At 36.5% G+C, this 20,009-nt stretch overlaps 2 protein-coding genes across 2 annotated transcripts in view; both read right to left on the reverse strand.

Moving 5' to 3' along the window:
* Nucleotides 1–11,840, reverse strand: part of LOC136037979 (ADP-ribosylation factor 4) — a 38,478-nt gene extending 26,638 nt beyond the window's left edge. The window contains exon 1 of the mRNA XM_065720875.1: nucleotides 11,680–11,840. Within this exon, the coding sequence (XP_065576947.1) occupies nucleotides 11,680–11,746 (67 nt within the window). The 5' untranslated portion in view covers nucleotides 11,747–11,840. The remainder of the gene's footprint in view (nucleotides 1–11,679) is intronic.
* The window catches only part of LOC136037985 (WASH complex subunit 4-like), a 444,769-nt gene that overhangs the window by 220,162 nt on the left and 204,598 nt on the right, over nucleotides 1–20,009 (reverse strand). The gene's annotated exons all lie outside the window — the stretch shown is intronic.

The following is a 20,009-nucleotide window of genomic DNA, read 5'->3' on the forward strand; positions in this document are numbered from 1 at the left end:
AAAATCTAGCTTTCTTCGACCATAAATGCAAAGTGGTCGAACTCAAGGTTGACGCTTCAAAGCATGGACTTGGAGCTAAGCTCTCCTCAAATGGGAAGATCGTAGGATTTGCATCTAGGGCCCTTAGCACGACTGAACAGAACTATTCTCAACTAGAGAAGGAACTGTATGCGATCGTGTTTGGGTGCAAACACTTCCATCACTACATCTATGGAAGAAAAACCATCGTGACAACAGATCATCACCCATTAGAGACCATCTTATCACGACCACTCCATACGGCACCAGCACGACTACAGCGAATGATGATTCAGATCCAGCCATACGGCATCGAAGTACACTATAGCCCGGGGTCAGATATCCCAGTCCCAGATGCACTCTCTCGACTGCACCTGCCAGACGTTGATACCAAAATGCAGAATGACATCGAAGTTTTTGTGCATACAGTGATGAAATCCTTGCCAGTGAGCGACTCCAAACTAGACGAAATACGCCGCGAGACAGAAAAAGACACTCAACTCAAGGCAGTCAAAGAACTCATACTCAAAGGATGGCCCGGTACACGCCAGTCGTGCCCAACAGATGCCGTTCGATTCTGGAATATCAAAGACGAACTGGCAATCCACGATGGGTTAGTTTTGAAAGGTGAACGAATCGTCGTACCCCATCCTCTCAGAACCAACATAATTCATCAGCTACACTCAGCACACCTTGGGATCGACAAAACCAAACAGCGCGCCCGGATGATTGTATACAGGCCAGGGATGAACGCTGACATTGAGTCCTTCGTCCAGAAATGTGAAACATTTGCTAAATTTGCAGCAAATAATCAAAAGGAACCGTTGATTAGCAACCAGCCGCCCTCACTCCCATGGCAACACATTGGCATTGACCTTTTCGACTGGAACAAGACCTGCTATCTCATCACTGCCGACTATTATAGGAGATACTTTGAAATAGACAAATTGTCACGTCAGACATCAACCGCAATCATCGACAAACTGAAAGCCAACTTCGCACGTTTCGGAATCCCTCAGCTGATAACTTCAGACAACGGCTCACAACTTTTCTCACAAGAGTTCCGAGATTTTGCGCAAGAGTGGGGAATTAGTCTGAAAACCTCCAGCCCCATCTATCCGAGATCAAATGGTCTGGTGGAGAAATCAGTACAAACCTGCAAACAGATACTAACCAAAGCGAAATAAAGTGAAAACGACCCACATATTGGACTTCTAGAATATAGAAACAGCCCAGTTGACGGCCATGCCTCACCTGCTCAACTCCTCATGAGCCGCCAGCTACGGTCAGTCCTACCATCAACATATAACCAGCTAAAACCAAGAGTCACCCCCCTTCAGACCTTCCTACAACACAGATCGAAGGAACAGGAAAGACAGAAACGCTATCACGATAAGACTGCGAAACCGCTACGTGAACCTCAACTGGAAGACCAAGTTTTTATCCAGAAGAAAACAAACGGCCCCTGGACCAAAGCGAAAATCATATCATGCCATGAGAACCCCAGATCATACGTAGTGGAGACAGAAGACGGTTCCAGGCTGCGACGAAATAGAGTCCATATCTCCCGCCGTTCCTTTCCCGTAGCCAAGGAAGAGGTCAGAATCCAGCCCACCACACAGGACGAAAGCAATGACATATCCCAGCCCATCTTAACCGAATCACCCCAGCCAATCCGCACAGACATCGAAACCTCGCCAAGAAATGTTCCATCACCAAGAGAAGAAGGAGAACCTTCTGACCCACCCCTTGTTCCACCAACCATCGTGCCTACGCCTGAAAATGCCGCTCCCGACAGCCCAGCCACAGGGACTAAATCCCCTACCACTACATCAAAGGTGATGCCGCACACCCGCAGCGGCAGAGTGGTTAGGCCACCTAAAAGCCCGGATTTGTAGGCAGACCACCTTTCATGAAAAGAAGGGAGATGCAGCATTATGGACTAACCCGCTTGTTTATGCTTATGTTGTGCCTAACATTGCTTGCTTGTGCTTATATTTTGTATTTGATCTAGGTGCTTGGGTTTATAAATAAACTACAAATAGTCAAATGCTACACCTAGTATCTTGTATTGATCCTGCCAGTCTTCAGTTTAGTATGACATAATCGATAAGGCTTGCTGTCTTACTGTGAATATCACGTCAACTTATGGGCCATTTTACAACTAAAAACCATGTTAGTTAGAACTAGATTGTTATACCTACAAAATTGCAAAACTCTATAGCCATTACTGTTTTCTTTTCCTACACCAAATTTACCTAGGCTAGGACACCATCTATCTCTATTTCTACTGACCTGGGCATTAAAATCCCCTAGCAAAAACACCATATTTCTATCTGGAACCCTGTCTTTTTTGTTCCTGCAACTGTAAGTAAAATTCACGTGATTCATTAGTATCTCCGTCAGTCAGTTCAACAGAGGCATACACTGCTATAACTGATACTCTGAACTTTTTAGTCATAAAATGAGCAATTAGTATTCTATTATTAATACCTTCCCAGCCTAAACAAGACTTAGCAGCTTCCTCCCCAGGGAATAACTTAAACACTTGCCCCCAGGTTCTGGGGGTTTGTGTGAAACTTGGGGTTTTAATTATCTGATTTTTGAACTATTTTTAACAAAATGTCAATCTCAAAATTTTATTGAATGGGTTTGGGGGGAGGCGTGAAGGGGGGGGGGGCTAGTTACCCTGAACTCAATATACAAGCATTCTTTCATAAGAATGATATATACCCCCAGGGCATAGCTTAAAGCACCAGCCCCCACGACCTGGGGGCTGTGTTGACAACATAATTTTTATCTGACTTGAACTTTTTTTTAAACAAATGTGTCTCAAAATTTTTATCTGATGCATTTGGGGGAAAAGGTTGGGGGGGGGTAACTGCCTTCTGATCACTTTTGACTCTTAAAAAGTGAACTAGAACTTTCAATTTCCAATCAAATGAGCCATCTCTGAAGTTTATACAAGTATCCCTTCCATAAGAACCTTATATGTCCCCAGGGCACAACTTACAACACCTGCCCTGGGGGCTTGTTTCAACATTGGAGTTTTTGATATCTGACCACAAAATTTTTATCTGATGCATTTGTGGAAAGAAGGGCATGGGGAGGGTGGGGAGTTGCCCTCCAATCTCTTTTGACTCTGAAAAGGTGAACTAATATTTTTAATTTCAAATCAAATGAGCCCTCTCTGAAGTTTATACAAGCACCTTCCATAAGAACCTTATGTGCCCCCAGGGCATAACTTACAATGCCTGCCCCCAGGCCTTGTGGGGTTGTGTTGACCCCTGAGATTTTGTTATGTGATCTTTGAACTATTATTAACAAAATAGCTACCTCAAAATGTTTATCAGATGCACTTGGAGAAGAAAGGGCATGAAGGGGCTAGCAGCCCTTCAATTACTTCTGACTCTTAAAAGTAAACTAGAACTTTCAATTTCCAATCAAATGAGCCCTCTCTGAAGTTTATACAAGCATCCCTTCTATAAAAACCACATTTACCCCCACGGCATAGCTTACAGCACCTGCCCCTGGGGAGTTGTGTTGACCCCAGAGTTTTTGTTCAATGATCTTTGAACTATTTTAACGAAATGGCTACCTCAAAATTTTTCTTGGACATATTTGGGGGAAAATGGCATGGGGGGCTAGTCGCCCTCTGATCACTTTTGACTCTTAAAAAGGACACTAGAACTCAATTTACAATCAAATGAGCTCCCTTTGAAGTTTGAATGACAACTCCTTCCATATGAAATGCCTCTGGGAAAAAATGAACAAATAATAAAACATAGGAGCCATATGGCCTTTACTATAGGCAATGCTATAGCATTGCCTCTGATAGCTGAAAAAACTTTAACAAAGATAAATCAAGTAGTACGTTCAAATTCTACCTAGCATGCTAACATAAAAAACTCAATATTTACTCATTTAATAAAGTGGCAGAACTATAAAATTAATTAATTGTCAAATTATCAAATTTGGGTTTAGAGTCAAAAAGTAGGTTTTTAAACTAATTGTAATAGCAAAAAAATTCCAGGAACAAGGTATAACTTACAGAGCTCTTAGTGAAATTTGAAAAGGTAAAAATTGGCATACTTGGATAGAGCTTGCAAAGTTGCATCAAATGGTGTTTTCATCTTTAGAAAAGTAATTAAAAAGACCAAAAACTCACTGTTTTGTATATAATAGCCTCAAGCCATATCTGAACCAATTAGTCAAGGGGCTACAATTGTCACAGTTAAGAATATTATTTTTGGAAAGTGCTGAACAGGGAATTGACTGTTACTACTATTTTATTATCATAGTGTTTCTTTCAAAATTACAATTGCCAGCACAATTATGAGTGCTGAATGGAGAACCAAAAGACTGAGACAGTAAATAGATGGAGTAATAAAAAAACACAATGAAATGCAATTAAATACAGACAATGACAAAAAAAAATTTCCAACAAATCAACTAAAACAAACAGGTATATTAAACTTTAAGGAAATAACACATAAGAATCATGGTTTGGACCAAGTGAACTTCAAAATTATTCTGCTTTTCAACAACAGCAGTGAGAGTATCACCTCCATATTGTGCAGTTACTATGGAATTTCTGGCCCAAGCTGGGAAGTTTGGAAGGTAATCATAAAATTTTTAAATAACAAGAAAGGAGAGCTCTTTTATCCCCTTCTGTTGGAAAAGGCCACAAGAGAGATAGTGATTGTTCATTATAATAAAATACTTGAAAGGTGTGCAAGTGAGAATCAGTTAAGCAACAATTTATTACAAACAAGTAGCCCATAACTATGGCAAACCTTATCTGCAAAATTTTGAACACAAGCCAAACAATTTCCTTTGAGGTTTGGCATATCATGGAAGTTCAAGATAAGTAAGAGAACTAGAAGCAATATAAACCAGGCAGACGTCTCCCTGCATAAACCAGGCAGACACTCAGTACCAGACCTGGAGAATAACAGCTCAGTCTCTTCCTGCGCCTCCAAAAACGCTAAACTTCTGAATCAGCAGTTCGCCTCAGTGTTTTCTAAGGATGACCTCCAATCAACCCTCCCACCGGCAGAACAGGCTCACACTCCCTTCCCAATGTTACACTCACCAATCACACTCGAGGAAGTAACCAAACAGCTTAAAGAGCTTGATCCCAACAAATCGACTGGACATGATGGTCTGAGTCCATGACTGCTGAAGGAACTAAGCCCTGCTATTTCAGCGCCATCTAGTAAAATTATTTAACTCGTTGCTAACACAAGGAAAGCTTCCGAGGGATTGGAAGAAGGCAATACTCATCTCAATTCATGAGAAGGGTAGCAAAACTTCAGCAGCAAACTATAGATCTATCAGCCTTACCTGTGTGGCATGCAAGGTCATGGAGAGAATTGTCAACAAACACATCCTTAACCATCTTGAGGCTAACTCACTCACCAGCAGCAGCCAGCATGGTTTTTGTTCTAAGAAATCAGTGGATACAAACCTTCTTGAGTCTTACAGTCTTGTAACTGACCTACTAGAAAAAGGAGTACCAGTGGATATAATCCTGCTGGATCTAGCCAAAGCTTTCAACAAAGTTTGTCACTGCTACCTCATTCAAAGGCTATGCACCCTGTCTCTTAGTCCAAAAGTAATCAGTTGGATTGAGGATTTTCTGAGGGACAGAACACAGCAAGTGAAAGTGACCACTGGACCAAACAGTCACCCACTCTCTGATGAAGTCAAAGTCACCAGTGGGGTCCCCCAGGGCAGTGTCCTGGGCCCTACCCTGTTCAATAGGTAGGTAGGTAGGTAAGTTTTATTTTATCCACAATACAAACATAAATAAAAATGACAACACTAATAAATTATTGCAGCAAAAATGAAGTCCTAAGGACTTGTGCTTCAATTTCATATTATGATTTACATCTTATAAATAAATATTTAAACATAACATCTCATGATTAACCACCTAGCCTATTTTATATATAAAAAACAACAACACATACACATGAACAAAATAATCATATTAAATATTATTTACTGGTGTTCAGCCCCCACCCCACATCAATAAACTGCAAAACAAAGACACCAAAAACCTCCTGCCCTTCAAAACCTATTACTTAAATAAAATGTTTTCAATTTATTTTTAAACCCATATAAAGTGACAGACTCCCTGGTGCCAGCCGGCAAACTATTCCAAACAGAAGGCCCCAGATTACAAACCACATATGATGATCTAACTGCTTTTCTTTGTTCATGGCTTAAAAGTTGTCAATTTCTTGTATCATAATTATGGTACTCCTGATTCATGGAGAAATAATCATGAAAATACTCAGGGCATATATGTTTCCTACCCTACCATGTTCATTATATACGTAAATGAGCTAGCCCTTATCACCAGTAACAAAACCACTCTCTATGCAGATGATTCAAAACTCAGAGGTCCTGCCAATACCCCTTCTGCCCGCCAATCCCTCCAAACTGATCTCAACCACATGTGCTTCTGGGTCAAAAGATGGTTGCTGGAATTCAATGCTGAAAAATGCAAGGTCACACACTTTGGACACAATAACCCCCAGCAACAATACCTGATGACCCAAAACCCTGGGAGTCACCACATACTGGAGCATGTTCAGGAGAAGAGAGACCTTGGAGTTATTGTAAACTCCTAGTTGAAATTCAGCTCCTACTCACAGAAGATCTCAGCCAATGCTAGCAGAGCCCTAGACATCATTAAACACAGCCTTACCAGCAGAAGTAGACATGTAATTACCAAGCTCTACAGAGGACTGGTAAGACTGTGTTTGGAGGTGGGGACCATCCTGGCTACCCCTCGATTCAAAAAGGACAAGGTAGTGCTTGAGCAAATCCAACAAAGGGCCACTAAGCTGATTGCCAATATGGAAAACAAGCCCTGCAGTGAACAGCTGAGGGAACTCAACCTCCCCTCTTTAGTCTACAGGCGGAAACATGGGGATATGATCCAGGCACACAAATCCTCTCTACCAATCAAGAAAATGAGCTCCTGGATATTGACCCCTTCCACATAACATGAGGACACCCAAAACAAATCTGCAAACTTCATGCAAGGACTGGAGCAAGATGCAGCTTCTTCTCAAACCAGATTGTGAACCTCTGGAACAACCTCAAGGAGAACACTGTTTCTGCTGAATCAACAGATGAATTCAAACGCCGTCTGGATGCTGAGTGGAGTGACAAACTGTGGAGATTTGACTGGGGTGCACCAGAATCTAATCAACCATGTATGCAACTATCATCACAAGGAGTGATTCTGTCCTTATTTCACTCCAAGCTGTGATTTAGGTAATTTAAGGTAATAAACTTGATTAGCAGGTTAAAGAAAAGCAGTAGAAGGCTGTTGAGAAGGCAGGTCAAACACAAGCACTTCATTTTTACTATTATCAAACAAATTACCAATCTTTTGCATTTGACAGTCAAGAAAAAAAAATTCCAAATTATGAAAACAATCTGCTAAGATTCATGACATCATCAACATAATTCAAAAGGATATTATTTATCCTATAAAACAAAACTATTTTATCTTACAACCTGTTCAGCTCAAAAGCATTAGTATTACACAAAGGAGGGAAAAGGATAGCTCTCTGTCTAATGCCTTTACATACAGGAATCAATACTACTGGCCTATTAGTCAGAGTGACTTTGTATCTATAATTTTAACTCACATTACAGAATTCTGACAATAGACTTAGACAGATATACTGGTAAGTAATTATAAGAAGCTGTGCATGTGTGCTGGAGTTGAAAGCTACCCAAAGTTCATGTACAGCAAATAAAGCTACTTTTGCTTTTCACTGTAGTTAATCAACAGGTGTGCAAGGAGACAATGGGCATACTTTCTACTTAGATCTGTTTTCTGCTTTAATATAAATCTAACTATCAGGAGTAGAATACAAACACAAATAGCATTACTCCTGCATTATTGTTTTTAGTGGTAAATAATTAGTGGTTGACCACTTCATTTCAAAATATGATGGTTGCTTTTTAAATGCATCCCTCCCCTGACAGTCCCATACATAACCCTAATAATATATTTCTCCATTAATTGAATATTTCGAAACATTGAAGGTTCTTATTTAAAATAGGTTTCTGCAGTCTTAACTCAATGATATATAATTCTGTCAGTGATTTATTGCAATATTACTGATTAGAAATGTTATTTGAAAACGTTTCAAAGTGGATGACAATGGAAAAAAACATAATAAGATGACCAACACAAACATACTGCATATTATAAAATAAGTATTGCTTTTTTTTGTTTTTAATATATTCTAGGGTTATATTTGGGACCATCAGGGGGAGGGGACATTGTTGGGAAAGTGTTAACAATGTTTCTGGAGAGCATTAAATAAGGAACCCAATGGTACTACTTCTACTTTAATTTTTTCATGATTTTATGACTGAAGTAGAGACAAGGTGAATAAACTCCCAAAGCCTTTTTAAATCCATGCTATATATAATTTTAGCTTCACTAAAAAATACACCCTCTCCTATCCTGACAGTCCCATGTATAGCTCTAATATATAGGTCTGAACAAAACTAAACAAAATCACTTCAACAACAAAATTCTTACTTTACATTATGTAGAATATTTTTATTAATCACATTATCATATTGTTACTGTATGTAGGCTATATATAGTTTTAATATGAGGCTTATTTAATATCTAATAAATCTAAAATTCTTTGATAATTAGCCTAGATATAATTATAATGATTTTAACAGTTCAAGGATCCTATTCACAAAGGAAACAAAGCTTAAACAGATGCAAAACAACATAGAAATAGGGAAAGATTCCTTGTAATAGGACAACACCTAATCTTGGGCAAAAATCTTTATTAAAATTTATCTTACTTAAACATAGACAACAGAACCTTAATTCTGGACATTATCCATAGGGTAAGACCCCAAGTGCTTGGATTGCACCTTCTAACAAATATCTTGATAAAAATTCATCTTTCCTAAACATTAACAACACATTGCTAATCTTGGATAATGTTCAACATTTTCCTCAAGAATTGTCAACACTTGGAATAAACTCTCTAAAAAAACAGTTACTGCTGAATCTGTGGAAATCTTTAAAATAAAGACTGGATGCTGAGTGGTTCTCTAAAGAGTGTAAGCTCAACTGAAAAGCCATTTAGCTGTTTTCTGGAGCTGGTCACTAAAGAAGTTGGAATGCAAGTTAAATCATCAACTCAAGAGCTCTAGAAGGAGAAATCTTTAGATTTCTCCAAGCTGTAATTAAATTTAGTAAAGCTTAGACTACCCCTATAGCATAGCCTTTTTAAATATAATAATTCTGCTTTGCAACACTTTGTTTTAGATTAGATATGTCATCAATTGAAATTTTCTCTCATTTAGGAACTTTATTCCAGCTTTTAGAACTTATTTCTATGATTAGGCATAAGCTTTAAATACATGTCCAAGATTAGGCTCTACTTTTGACTATTAGTGCATTTTAAATATTGAGCACTGTTTATGGCTAGAATATTAAGGCTGATCATATTCTTACTGAGAAGATTTAGACAAATTCAATGCTGAAAAAATCCCATTTCTAGGTGGTTATATATATTTTATAGTGGTTTAATTGTTGAAGTCCAACTACTGGGTATCTCGCCTTGTATTAATTATACCTATGTGGGACCATTAGAGAGGAGGGGTTCATTTGTGAGTATAATGATTATTCAATTTGAAAAGAGCAAAACAGATATCAGGTAGATTGTCCTCCTTATCCCTGCATCAGGGTAAATTAACAGTTTTTAACATAATTTAGCTAGGCTACAGAAAATACATAATCAAATGTCTTCTTTTATGCTCTTTGATAATTCAATAATTGCTTATGAGGAAAATTACATTTTGGTCCCTTAATGGGCCCCAAATGGTAAAACAGTCCACAGTACCCAAAAAGTTCAAAAACATGTTTCTAAAAAACTGTCTAGTGACAAAAAAGCTGTTTGTAGTTTGCTAGTGAAAAATAGCTGTTTGCCTGTGATTCATAATTAGTAATTTTCCTTATTGTTACCAGTAAAATGTTATTTTTAAATATATTTGTAGGAATTTTTAAGAGCTTGACATCCCACAAAAATAACACCATAGCAAACATGATGCCATTTTTAAGAGTTTAAAAGCCCTCTAAAGGCTCAAAATGAAATTCCCCCAAGATCAATTATTAAACTATGAAATAGCATAAAAAAGCATCAAATGACCTAACTGATATGGCAAACTCCAAATTTACCAAGACCAGGAATGGAATTGTTTAGACATTGGTTAATTTATAGCAAACTATATAACTGGCTTTTGTATAAAGTGAATTTACTACTTGATGCCTTTTTTATGCTCTTTACAAATATAATAATTACTTCTACCACAAATTCAGATTTAAGCTTTTATTTAGCTCTTAGAAATGATAAATTTTCAAAGATTATGACAGTTCATATAACTAACTTACCAATAAAGCAAACATACCACTTTTTTTTAGAGAAAGATGGGTTTATTAATATAAATAACAAAACAAAACAAGCAAATGGCCCAAAGCAAAAGTTGATGCTTTTTTATGATATTTGTGAATATAATACTTGCTTCTATCATGAATTCAAATTTAAGCACTTTTTAAGCTCTTAAAAATGACAAATTTCCAATTAAAGTATGAGTTATCTATCATTTACAACAAAATAATGCTACATTTTATTAGTGCTAAAATTATTTATAATAAGGTTAGTTTAGGCTAGCTTAAAAAGTGCTTAAGTCTGAATTTGTGATAGAAGGGATTATTGTATTCATAAAGAGCTTAAAAAAGGCATCAAGTGGTATATTCACTTTATGCAAAAGCCAGTTATATGGTTTGCTATAGATTTACCTAGACATTTACTCATAAAAATTCTAGACAAGATAATTTTTGTTCTTATAAAGTGGCTAGATTAGGAAAATAAACTTTCAGTAATCTAGGGCAAAAACATTCTCCAGAATCCAGGGCCAAAAACATTCTCTGGGAGGCTAATGCCAAGCTACTTTGCTAACCCTCTTCTGATTACTATGTCTTTGAAATATGCCTTCTTGATAGGTCTACAGCTATTGGAATTATGACAAAACAATATTTTTACTTAAATTTCATTTTATTTTTCTCTGGTTTTTGTAAATATAATTCCCATAATTTGAGTAGGCTAGAATTCAAGTCATATCAATGGGTTTTTCTAAATGTAGGTTACTTGCAGATCTCTGAAACCTCAAAAATTAGGATTGAGCACAAGTTGTAAGGCTGAAAATACTTTTCTTGAACTTCATTTAAATAAAGGATTTATTATGTAATGTTTCAATTTATAACTTAAAGATTTCTTAAGTTCATCAAAGGTAAGTGCCACCATAGAGGAAGAAGAATGGAAGTAGGTAGGCCTACTTCAAAATGCCTTCCTGGGATATAGGCTATTCTTTAGATCTGTACCTTAAAGTTTAATTTTCCTAACCTAACCCCTTTCCAAGATAGCAAAAAGTATTTTATCTAAAATTTTACCAAAGAATCTTGCAGCAAGATTAACAAACAGAATTCATCTGGCTAGTATAGCCTGAACAAATGGGCCTCAACAACAATGCTGGTAAACAGGTCAATGTGTGAGTATTTATACCCCACCAGTGACTATCGAGAGAGCAAATTACCCATGAGAATCCGCATTTGAACTTTTCCAAACAATCTTTGAAAAACTGAGGAAAGCGTCAGCCCCATTATTGCTACCCTTTTAATTTGAAACCTCAATAATCGTTCAACTTCAACCAACTATATTCCTTTCTTCTTTTTTTCTGCTCGTCTGCATCTTAGATAAAAGGGCCGTTCTTCTGCTCTAAGATCTTATATTCAAGATCTCACAATTTTCTGCAAAGATTTCCGTTCTTTTGTTCGTCTTTGTTCTAAGCTCTCAGAGCTCACTGATGCTAGCAAAAAGTGTTAAGAACACCATTTTTCTGCAACATAGAAGAATAATGAGAGAACTTTGATGATATTCTCGTCATTGTTCTTAGACCGCTGATCAGAACAGAATCATGAAGGATGCTGGCAAAAGAACGGCACAAGAAGTAAGATCTTAGTCCTAAGATTTCACTTTTAGGCGTTCTTTGTCGAAAGATGTAAGATCTTAGCACAATAATGAGTAAAAGAACGACCTTAAAGTCTCCGGTAAACATCAGTGTTCGGTTGACAGGAGTCTAGTACTTCCGACTGAACACCTATGCTTTAATAGGAAACTGGCAGGTTTCTCGAAATTATCCTCGTCTACATGTCTGCTAATATTTTTTTGTATGCTACTGCTATTCAGGAGTTAATTTAATTTCTAATATATTACGTTAATTTTAACTACTAAAAGCTTTGTTCTGTTATTTTTTAGAAGAATATCAAAATTTGAAGTACGGACTCAAAGCAGCATAATCTGCAGATCGGAGTTTGAAATTTTTCCATACGGTAAAGCTACCTATTAACGACAATTGAATGATATTTCAATCTGAAATATGCCGTATTGTGTGATCTTCTTACAATCAAGATACTAATAATAGAATATTTTGCGGGATGACATGAAGATAACCGAGTTCTTAAATCATACCTGATGTTTAGAGGCTAGTGCTTAAAATAGTGGAGAAGGCTTAAAGCTTTTTGGCCTCATGTAAGTCTATTTTTACGACTGAGAATGTACTGAAGCTTCATTACGCTAATCTACATAAGCTAAAGAGCAAAATTGTAATAGAAAACAAATAAAATTATTGCTTCGTATCGTAGCATGCGCAACAAGTATTGTAAAATTAGTACTACTGTTAACAACTCATCGCAGAACCAAGCAACCTAAGGCCAACACATCTAAACACGCTCCACCTCCATCTCAATCTTTTTAAAGCGTCCCTCTTTACACCCTCCCATTTCCTTTAAATATTTCTTTATGACATCCTCCCACCCCAACCGAGGACGACCTGCTTTCCGTTTAGCCATAGACGGTAGGCCGAAAAGGACAAAGCGAGCCCTAGCCATTCCAACCTTTATTTCATAGAAAACTGTCAGTCAGTCGGGTAACCCAAAACAATCCGCAGACAATTTTTCTGGGTCACTTGACAAGTTTTTACCTACTTTTCGGAACACCCATGTTTCAGGGCCTTTAACCGCTGTCACCACTGCAGCTCCCAAAGTTCTAATCTATGTTTACACTTATCTTCCTACTCTTCCGAATTTTTTTAACTATAAAAAAACACCCTGAACCTTTGTTATTCTACTTTTAACCTCTTCACTGCTCCCACCATATTTGCAAATGGTTAATCAAAAAACAGGTTTTTCAACTGAAAGTAAGAAGTAACATTAAAAATTAAAACAAACAGAAATCATTGCGTATATGAAGGGGATTGCCTCCTCCTCAATACCTCTCTCTTTACGCTAAAGTCTTATTTTAGTACATATAAAAAAGCTTCTTGTTGTTTTAATTAAACGACCCTTGCGTTTTAGGAGTCGGGAACTAGAACTTAAAGAACTGGGACAAAATTCAAACTTTAGCGTAAGGAGCGAGGTGTTGAGGAATCCCCTTCATGTATGTAATAATTTCTGTTTGTTTTAAGTTTTAATGTTGCTCCTTACTTTCAGTTGAAAAAACTTTTTTCCTGATCGTTTTTTTTTATTAATGCCAGAAAATCTCCCCACACCTCTACAGAGAAATTTTGATTAGACGATTTTGGGGAAAAAAGGGCGGAGGAGGGGCCTAGTTGCCCTCCAATCTTTTAGTTACTTAAAAAAGGGGCTAGAACTTTTAACTTCCGTTCGAATGAGCCTTCTCATGATATTCTAGGACCAATGGGTCAATATGATCGCCCCTAAAAAAAAACCATGATCTTTCTTCTGGCAAAAAATACAAAATTCCACATTTTTGCAGATAGGGGCTTGAAACCGCTACAGCCTGCCATCTTGCAGATCCTCATCTGCACGCCCCCCACTTCATACCTCCTTAGTTCTTATTCTAATGATTTCTCCACTTTCTTTACATTCCTTTTGTTTTAACATGATCTATCACTCACATAATTCTTGTACAAGCCCCTTCTCCTATCTATTAAACATAAAGCTTTTTCACTAATATTCCTAGCTGCGTTCGTAACTTTCTTTTCTAAGACACCGTCAACAACTTCACAACTTGTTTCCCCAAAATTATTTCATCTATTTTCCACATTGTCAAGTTGTGAATTCTCCAGTTTAGTTTTCAACTGTTCCTGGAAAGTTTTTCTCAAATTTTCATCCTGGAGTCTACCAACATTATAACTTCCCGAGAGGTAGTTACCCTTTCAGAATTTTAGCTTTAAATTAACCTTAGACAGTAGTAGACGGTGACCTTTAATTTTAACATCAATAACAGTATTCCTATATATCCTAATATCTTGCATTGATCCTGCCAATCACCATATTTCTACCAGGGGCCCTGTCTATTTGCTCATGTAACTGAAAGTAAAATTCAACTGAGTCACTAGTATCCCTGTCAGTCGGTTCTACAGGGGCATATGCTACTCCAACTGATAACCTGAACTTTTTTTTGTCATAATAAGAGCGACTAGTATTCTATTATAAATACCTTCCCAGCCTAAACAAGGCTTAGCAGCTTCCTTATTCACCATGGGCTCAACTCCGTGTCGAAGCATCTCATCCTTCTTGCCTGAGTAAATAAATTCTATATCACCTAATTTCATCCTTCCTACCCCTGGGATATGAGTTTCTGAAGCTCCTAGTAAGTCCAGATCGAATTACATAAATTCGTCAGTCAAAATATCGATACGATAATTCTTTTTTTAACGCCGTAACATTCCAAGTTCCAATTTTCAAACTCTTTAAATCATTGAAATTATTTTGGCTTCAGGAAAAGCAATGGTCTCGGATACCAGTGCAGGACAGGGACCAATACATCTTCCCAAGGCTATACCGAAGCGCTTAAACCCGCTTAGAACCGGACAGCAAGAAGTCCCTGGGACCTTCAGTATGAATGAAGGCTTTGTGCGATCCTGGACCCTTCTTGGTCACAACGTGGTTTTCAGCACTTGGTGATGGTCTTTTACCAACAAGAGTCGAAATCCTGCACAAACACTCTCAAGCCTATGACCTCCGACTTATTATATTTTCATGTCTACAAATATTATGCTACAATGGGGAGGAAACTCATAGTAGACAACTCAGGTAGGAAGTAGTTTTTTAGCCCGAAAACGCCAGCCCAAACCGACCAAGCGAAGAAGAACGATCCATTAATCCCGGGCGAATGCTGTGTCATTTACGAGGCCATAATTTCCTCGAGGGGCGCCACTCCTCAAGTGGGGATAGAGCTGACCGCAAGGTCTGCAGTCTTACAGGTACCCGGGAAGGGTCAAGGCAGCCCTTTGCAGAGGTCGGTGTCCATATATCCGGATCTAACGCCCTGTCGCAGTTGTTATCCTATAAAGGATCCTCCTACGATGGTGTTCTTCATCACAATGCAATTTACCCATTACTAGGAAAATAAAATTAGCTTAAATAAATCAACTTATAAGATTTTCGTACCTATGTAGTTTTGAAAACTAGCGATTTAGTGAAAAAAACAGAGCATTTTGTATTTAAGAATAAATATTGCTTTAAAACTAAATGAAAAGGCACAGTGTGTATACTGGTTGCCAATAAGACATCTTAGCGATTTCCCAAGAATGACTGAGGGTATTAAGTTGAAACTTACAGTGCTACTTGTATCTCCTTCTGTTCTTACAATTTATCTAGTTCAAAAGAGCCAAAGCGTATCCAGGTTGTTAAAGAGCATACATAGTTTTTTTGCGAATAGTGTTATGTTTTGTTTTCCAGGTCAACTTGAGGAGGTACAAAACTAAATTAAATAATGCTATATTTTTCAAAATTTTCAAAGGATGTAAATTGTTAAAAATTGTCGAGAAAATTGTTGTCTCTACAACATACGTATATGAAGCCAAAATACGGATTGTTACAGAAAAGGAAAAGAAAAAAAATCCACGAAAAAGACTATATCAATAAAATTTCTTCTTAATCTTAATGACGATTTTGATTATTCTACAATTTATATGCAAAAAGTTGCAGACTGTAATGTCATTTTTTTTAAGAGGACGAAACTTGTAACGTTCTGACACCCAGCAATTGACGTAGTGACCACGCAGACAATATAGTGCTACTTGAACTGATGAGGAATTAATTAGAATTTAATCTGAAGTCTATTTGACGATTGTGACAATACATTGACAAAGGGAATATTTAAATACTCCATGAAGTAAAAGCATAACAAATATAAACTTAAAAAAAATAGTAAAAGATTTTATTCATTCACTCTTTGCTTGCAAGGCATTTATAAAATGCAACTTGCAAGGCAAGTTTTTTCTTACTTAATAGAAATGATACCAATAATGAACTTATAATACACCCAAAATATAACCTATATTCAAACAAAAATCTCAGATCATCCAGAACAAACAGATAACGAACTGGTAGGTCGTCCCCTCGTACCCCATTACACCGCCTGTCTTTCGTGCTTTATGGAAAGGAAAAAAAGGGGCGTTTTGTCAAACGCAAGCTCAAGGCCGCATCTAGAATGAAGCGTGTTACAGCCCTCCCCCCTTCACCCACAGGTTCAATTTTACTCGTAAAAAGCTACAAGATGCATATAAATAAATTTTAATACGCCATTTTTTAAATCTTTTCTCTCAAATCCCCCCCCCCCCCCCAACAAAATCCTAGATAATGCCGTATAAAAATTGATCTGGTAAAATACATATTGTGTTCAATGAAATACATTTCATAATTTATAAAACGAAAGTAAGAGCCAACTGTTTTTTTTTGTCCCGGGGCGTCTTTTTTCATTGTTGTGTTCTTATTGATGTTGCAATAAAAATAAAAACAAATTCACTTTTAAATGAAAGATTAAAAGTTATAATAATTGAAAGCTGGAATCTAATATTAATCAAAATCACGGAAAAGAAAATATACGCGTTAAAAAAAAAAAACAATTTCATGTCTAAATTCTCCTTTTTCAGTCTATATATTTCAATTACACATATAGATCAACGGTGCATAAATTACATATTGAAAATTAATAGATTTAATTTTTAAAGACATCAATTTTATTCTTGGAAGTGAAGTTTCGCTATAACAAATCTATTCGACTTTTTTTTATGTGCTTTAAAGGAATTTCCTTGGATGAATAAATTACGAATGCCACTTCAGTAAATATCAGCCTAATGGAACTAGATTGATATTATAAAATATATTCACATTAATTTTGAGAGTTTTCTTTAATCTATTTATTTCTCAATCTTATAATGATAAAAGAGAAATTTCATTAAATATTTGCTTTCAGTAAACTTTTTGTTCATTACAGTTTCTGTTAGCTGTTTTTGCTCTGCTCAAGACATAGCTTTGCTCTTTACTTTTGTTGAAAAAAAAACACATTAAAGGAAACACGATGGAAAATGAACGCTGCCGTTTATTGAATAACAAGAGATTAGGAAAATCTGAAAAATACTATTGATCCTACAAATTTTTGGAGTAATGTTGTTTGTGTCACATTTTCTGTCATTTACATGTTTTATTATGTATTATAGGTCCTTGGAGATCTAATTGGCTGTAAAAGACCCGTCTGTCTATTCAAATTTGGACAATACGTCACTCAGTGTTTTAAACAGATTTAAAACTCCCTCCTAATAAGAGAATTAGCGTCAGCCGGCGGTAAAAAATGGGCAGCGCGCAGAATTTTATTGGTGGTGTATCTCCGCTTTCCGTAAAAATCAGCTATTCACCATCGAAAAGAAAATCAGCGCGTTGCCGGGGTCTATGACACCCTCTGTGCTTTCAAAGGACAAGAACATAATTTGCACTTTACTGAAAACAAAATACATTTTGAAAGTCTTCTCTTTTTTCTTTTTTTTTTATACATCCAAATTTATTAAGACTTTCAGGAATGAACATTAGCAATATATTAAACTGTCAATGCACATTCATTTGTTTTTTTTCAGTAGTCTTGATTATGACGGTGATATTTTTTTTTTGGTCTTACGAAAAATAAACACACAGCTCGGAATATGGATTGTTTTCAGTAAAGGTACAAATTATGTTCTGGCTTCAGAAAACATGGGATGCCAGTCATATTCATCTTAGTTTCTGCTCGTTTTCAGTTTGACTCGATTATTTATTGAAATTTTTATTCGCTGCGGTTTTCATTTACTTATTGATTGTGATTCTGGCATATCAAGATGCACTTTTCCCTCAAAAGTAGCATATTTTAAACATTATGCTTTGTTAATTATGAAGATAATAGATATTACAACTTCTTTTGAAATGAGCTCATAAACATCTCTGTTGTTCTAGTACCCCACTAGCGAAAAAAATAGCACACACCGGTGCTACAAATGCAAAGAAGATTTTCCTTGTTCAAGGGGAAAGACTGCAAATTTCCTGAATCGAATTTCCGGCAATGCAGATTCCAAAACATACTTTTCATTTTGATCCGACGCCATTTTCAAGGAATTTTGGACTATTTTTAAAAATTCCAAAATAACATTTTACTATTAATATTAATCGAAATAATAGTTACCATTCCTCAATAACCTGCATTTTTTTTCCCTAGCCAGTTTTTTAAACGTATTTTTATTTGCTTATGAGCTGTGGTTCCTTCATGCCCTTTGGCATAGTTGTAAAAGCAGTCAGAGTAGCATTAGTACTAGTTTTAGGTCTATTAATAGTAGCGGCCATAACTCCAGCCATGATGTAGTAGATTCAATTTGTAAAGAAAATTCCCTTTTTAGTTACGTAGTTTTCTGTTGTAACACCAGCCAAACTATAAAACGAAACGTGGATGAAAAAAAAACCTTTCATGGGATTCCTATGGCCCCAGCATGAAAACTCGTTCATGCAATTAGGGTGTTTCTGGCTCTGAGACTTATGATTGTGTTATAAACTGTTCAGGGAAAACCATTTTTGGCCCTCTTGTGCGTAAACTATTATGGATATACGGTATTCCTTGCTCATGTCAAAATTAATCCAGGATCTTACATCTATACGATTAGGAGACCATAATGGCTTGTGAATCAGCACCATACCTAGTAGAAAGAAATTAATATGCATGATTGAAGAAACAAAGAGTCAGTCGTTTCTCCAACATCCTCAACTTTTAAGTATAGCGGTAGAAATGTGGAGCTTAGCTTGAGTCAGAATCATTTGAAAATGTCCACCAAGTATGATTGGGCACATTGAGTTAGCCCTTTCATTGTCAGATCTTCTTACAATTAGTTAGATTGAATAAAGTAATATACCTGTAGGTTGTCTTATGAGACAAAGTAACGTAGCCTTGACTGACATACACTGCATTTTTAGAAATAACAATATAGATCGACCTAGATTTGGGGACAAAGACACATAATTAGCTTTTATACATGATCTACATCAAAAGATGTAATGCTGATTGGGTGTTAGTCAATAGAAACCAGAGCTGGTCGTTAGCAGAAACAGCCCATTTTGAAGCGGGTTTTAAGGAATTTGTCATTGTTCTTTTTGTGTCAAGAAAAATATGTTCTTGGGACAGACCATTCCAACTGTTCTGAGAGATTTGCATGCAGATTCAATTTAAGGCTCCAGAGGTTAATTCAAAAACTTAATTTGTTTCTAAGTCTTTAAAAGTGGTACAGACTAAAACCCTTAAAAGTCAAATGTGATTGGCTTTAAATTCCTTGTCAATGGCCCAGCTTATAAAGATTAATGTCCTAACTTTTAAAAAATTAGAAGCTGACAGAAATATATTTCAATTAGAGAAAGATTTCAATCAAGAACAATCAGGGAACCAGAGAAATCTAGAAATGATTTCTAGTACGAAGTTTTAAAAATCCAAATCAACCAAATTCATACAAGAATCTACATTAAATTGGCCTTTTTCACAATTTTGCGAAAGACTTTTTATAGACAAAATACCCTTTAGAAGACAAATGGAACCGTTGTAACAAAAACA

This window comes from Artemia franciscana, chromosome 17 (assembly GCF_032884065.1).
Source record: "Artemia franciscana chromosome 17, ASM3288406v1, whole genome shotgun sequence".
In the NCBI taxonomy this organism is placed as follows: Eukaryota; Metazoa; Arthropoda; class Branchiopoda; order Anostraca; family Artemiidae; genus Artemia; species Artemia franciscana.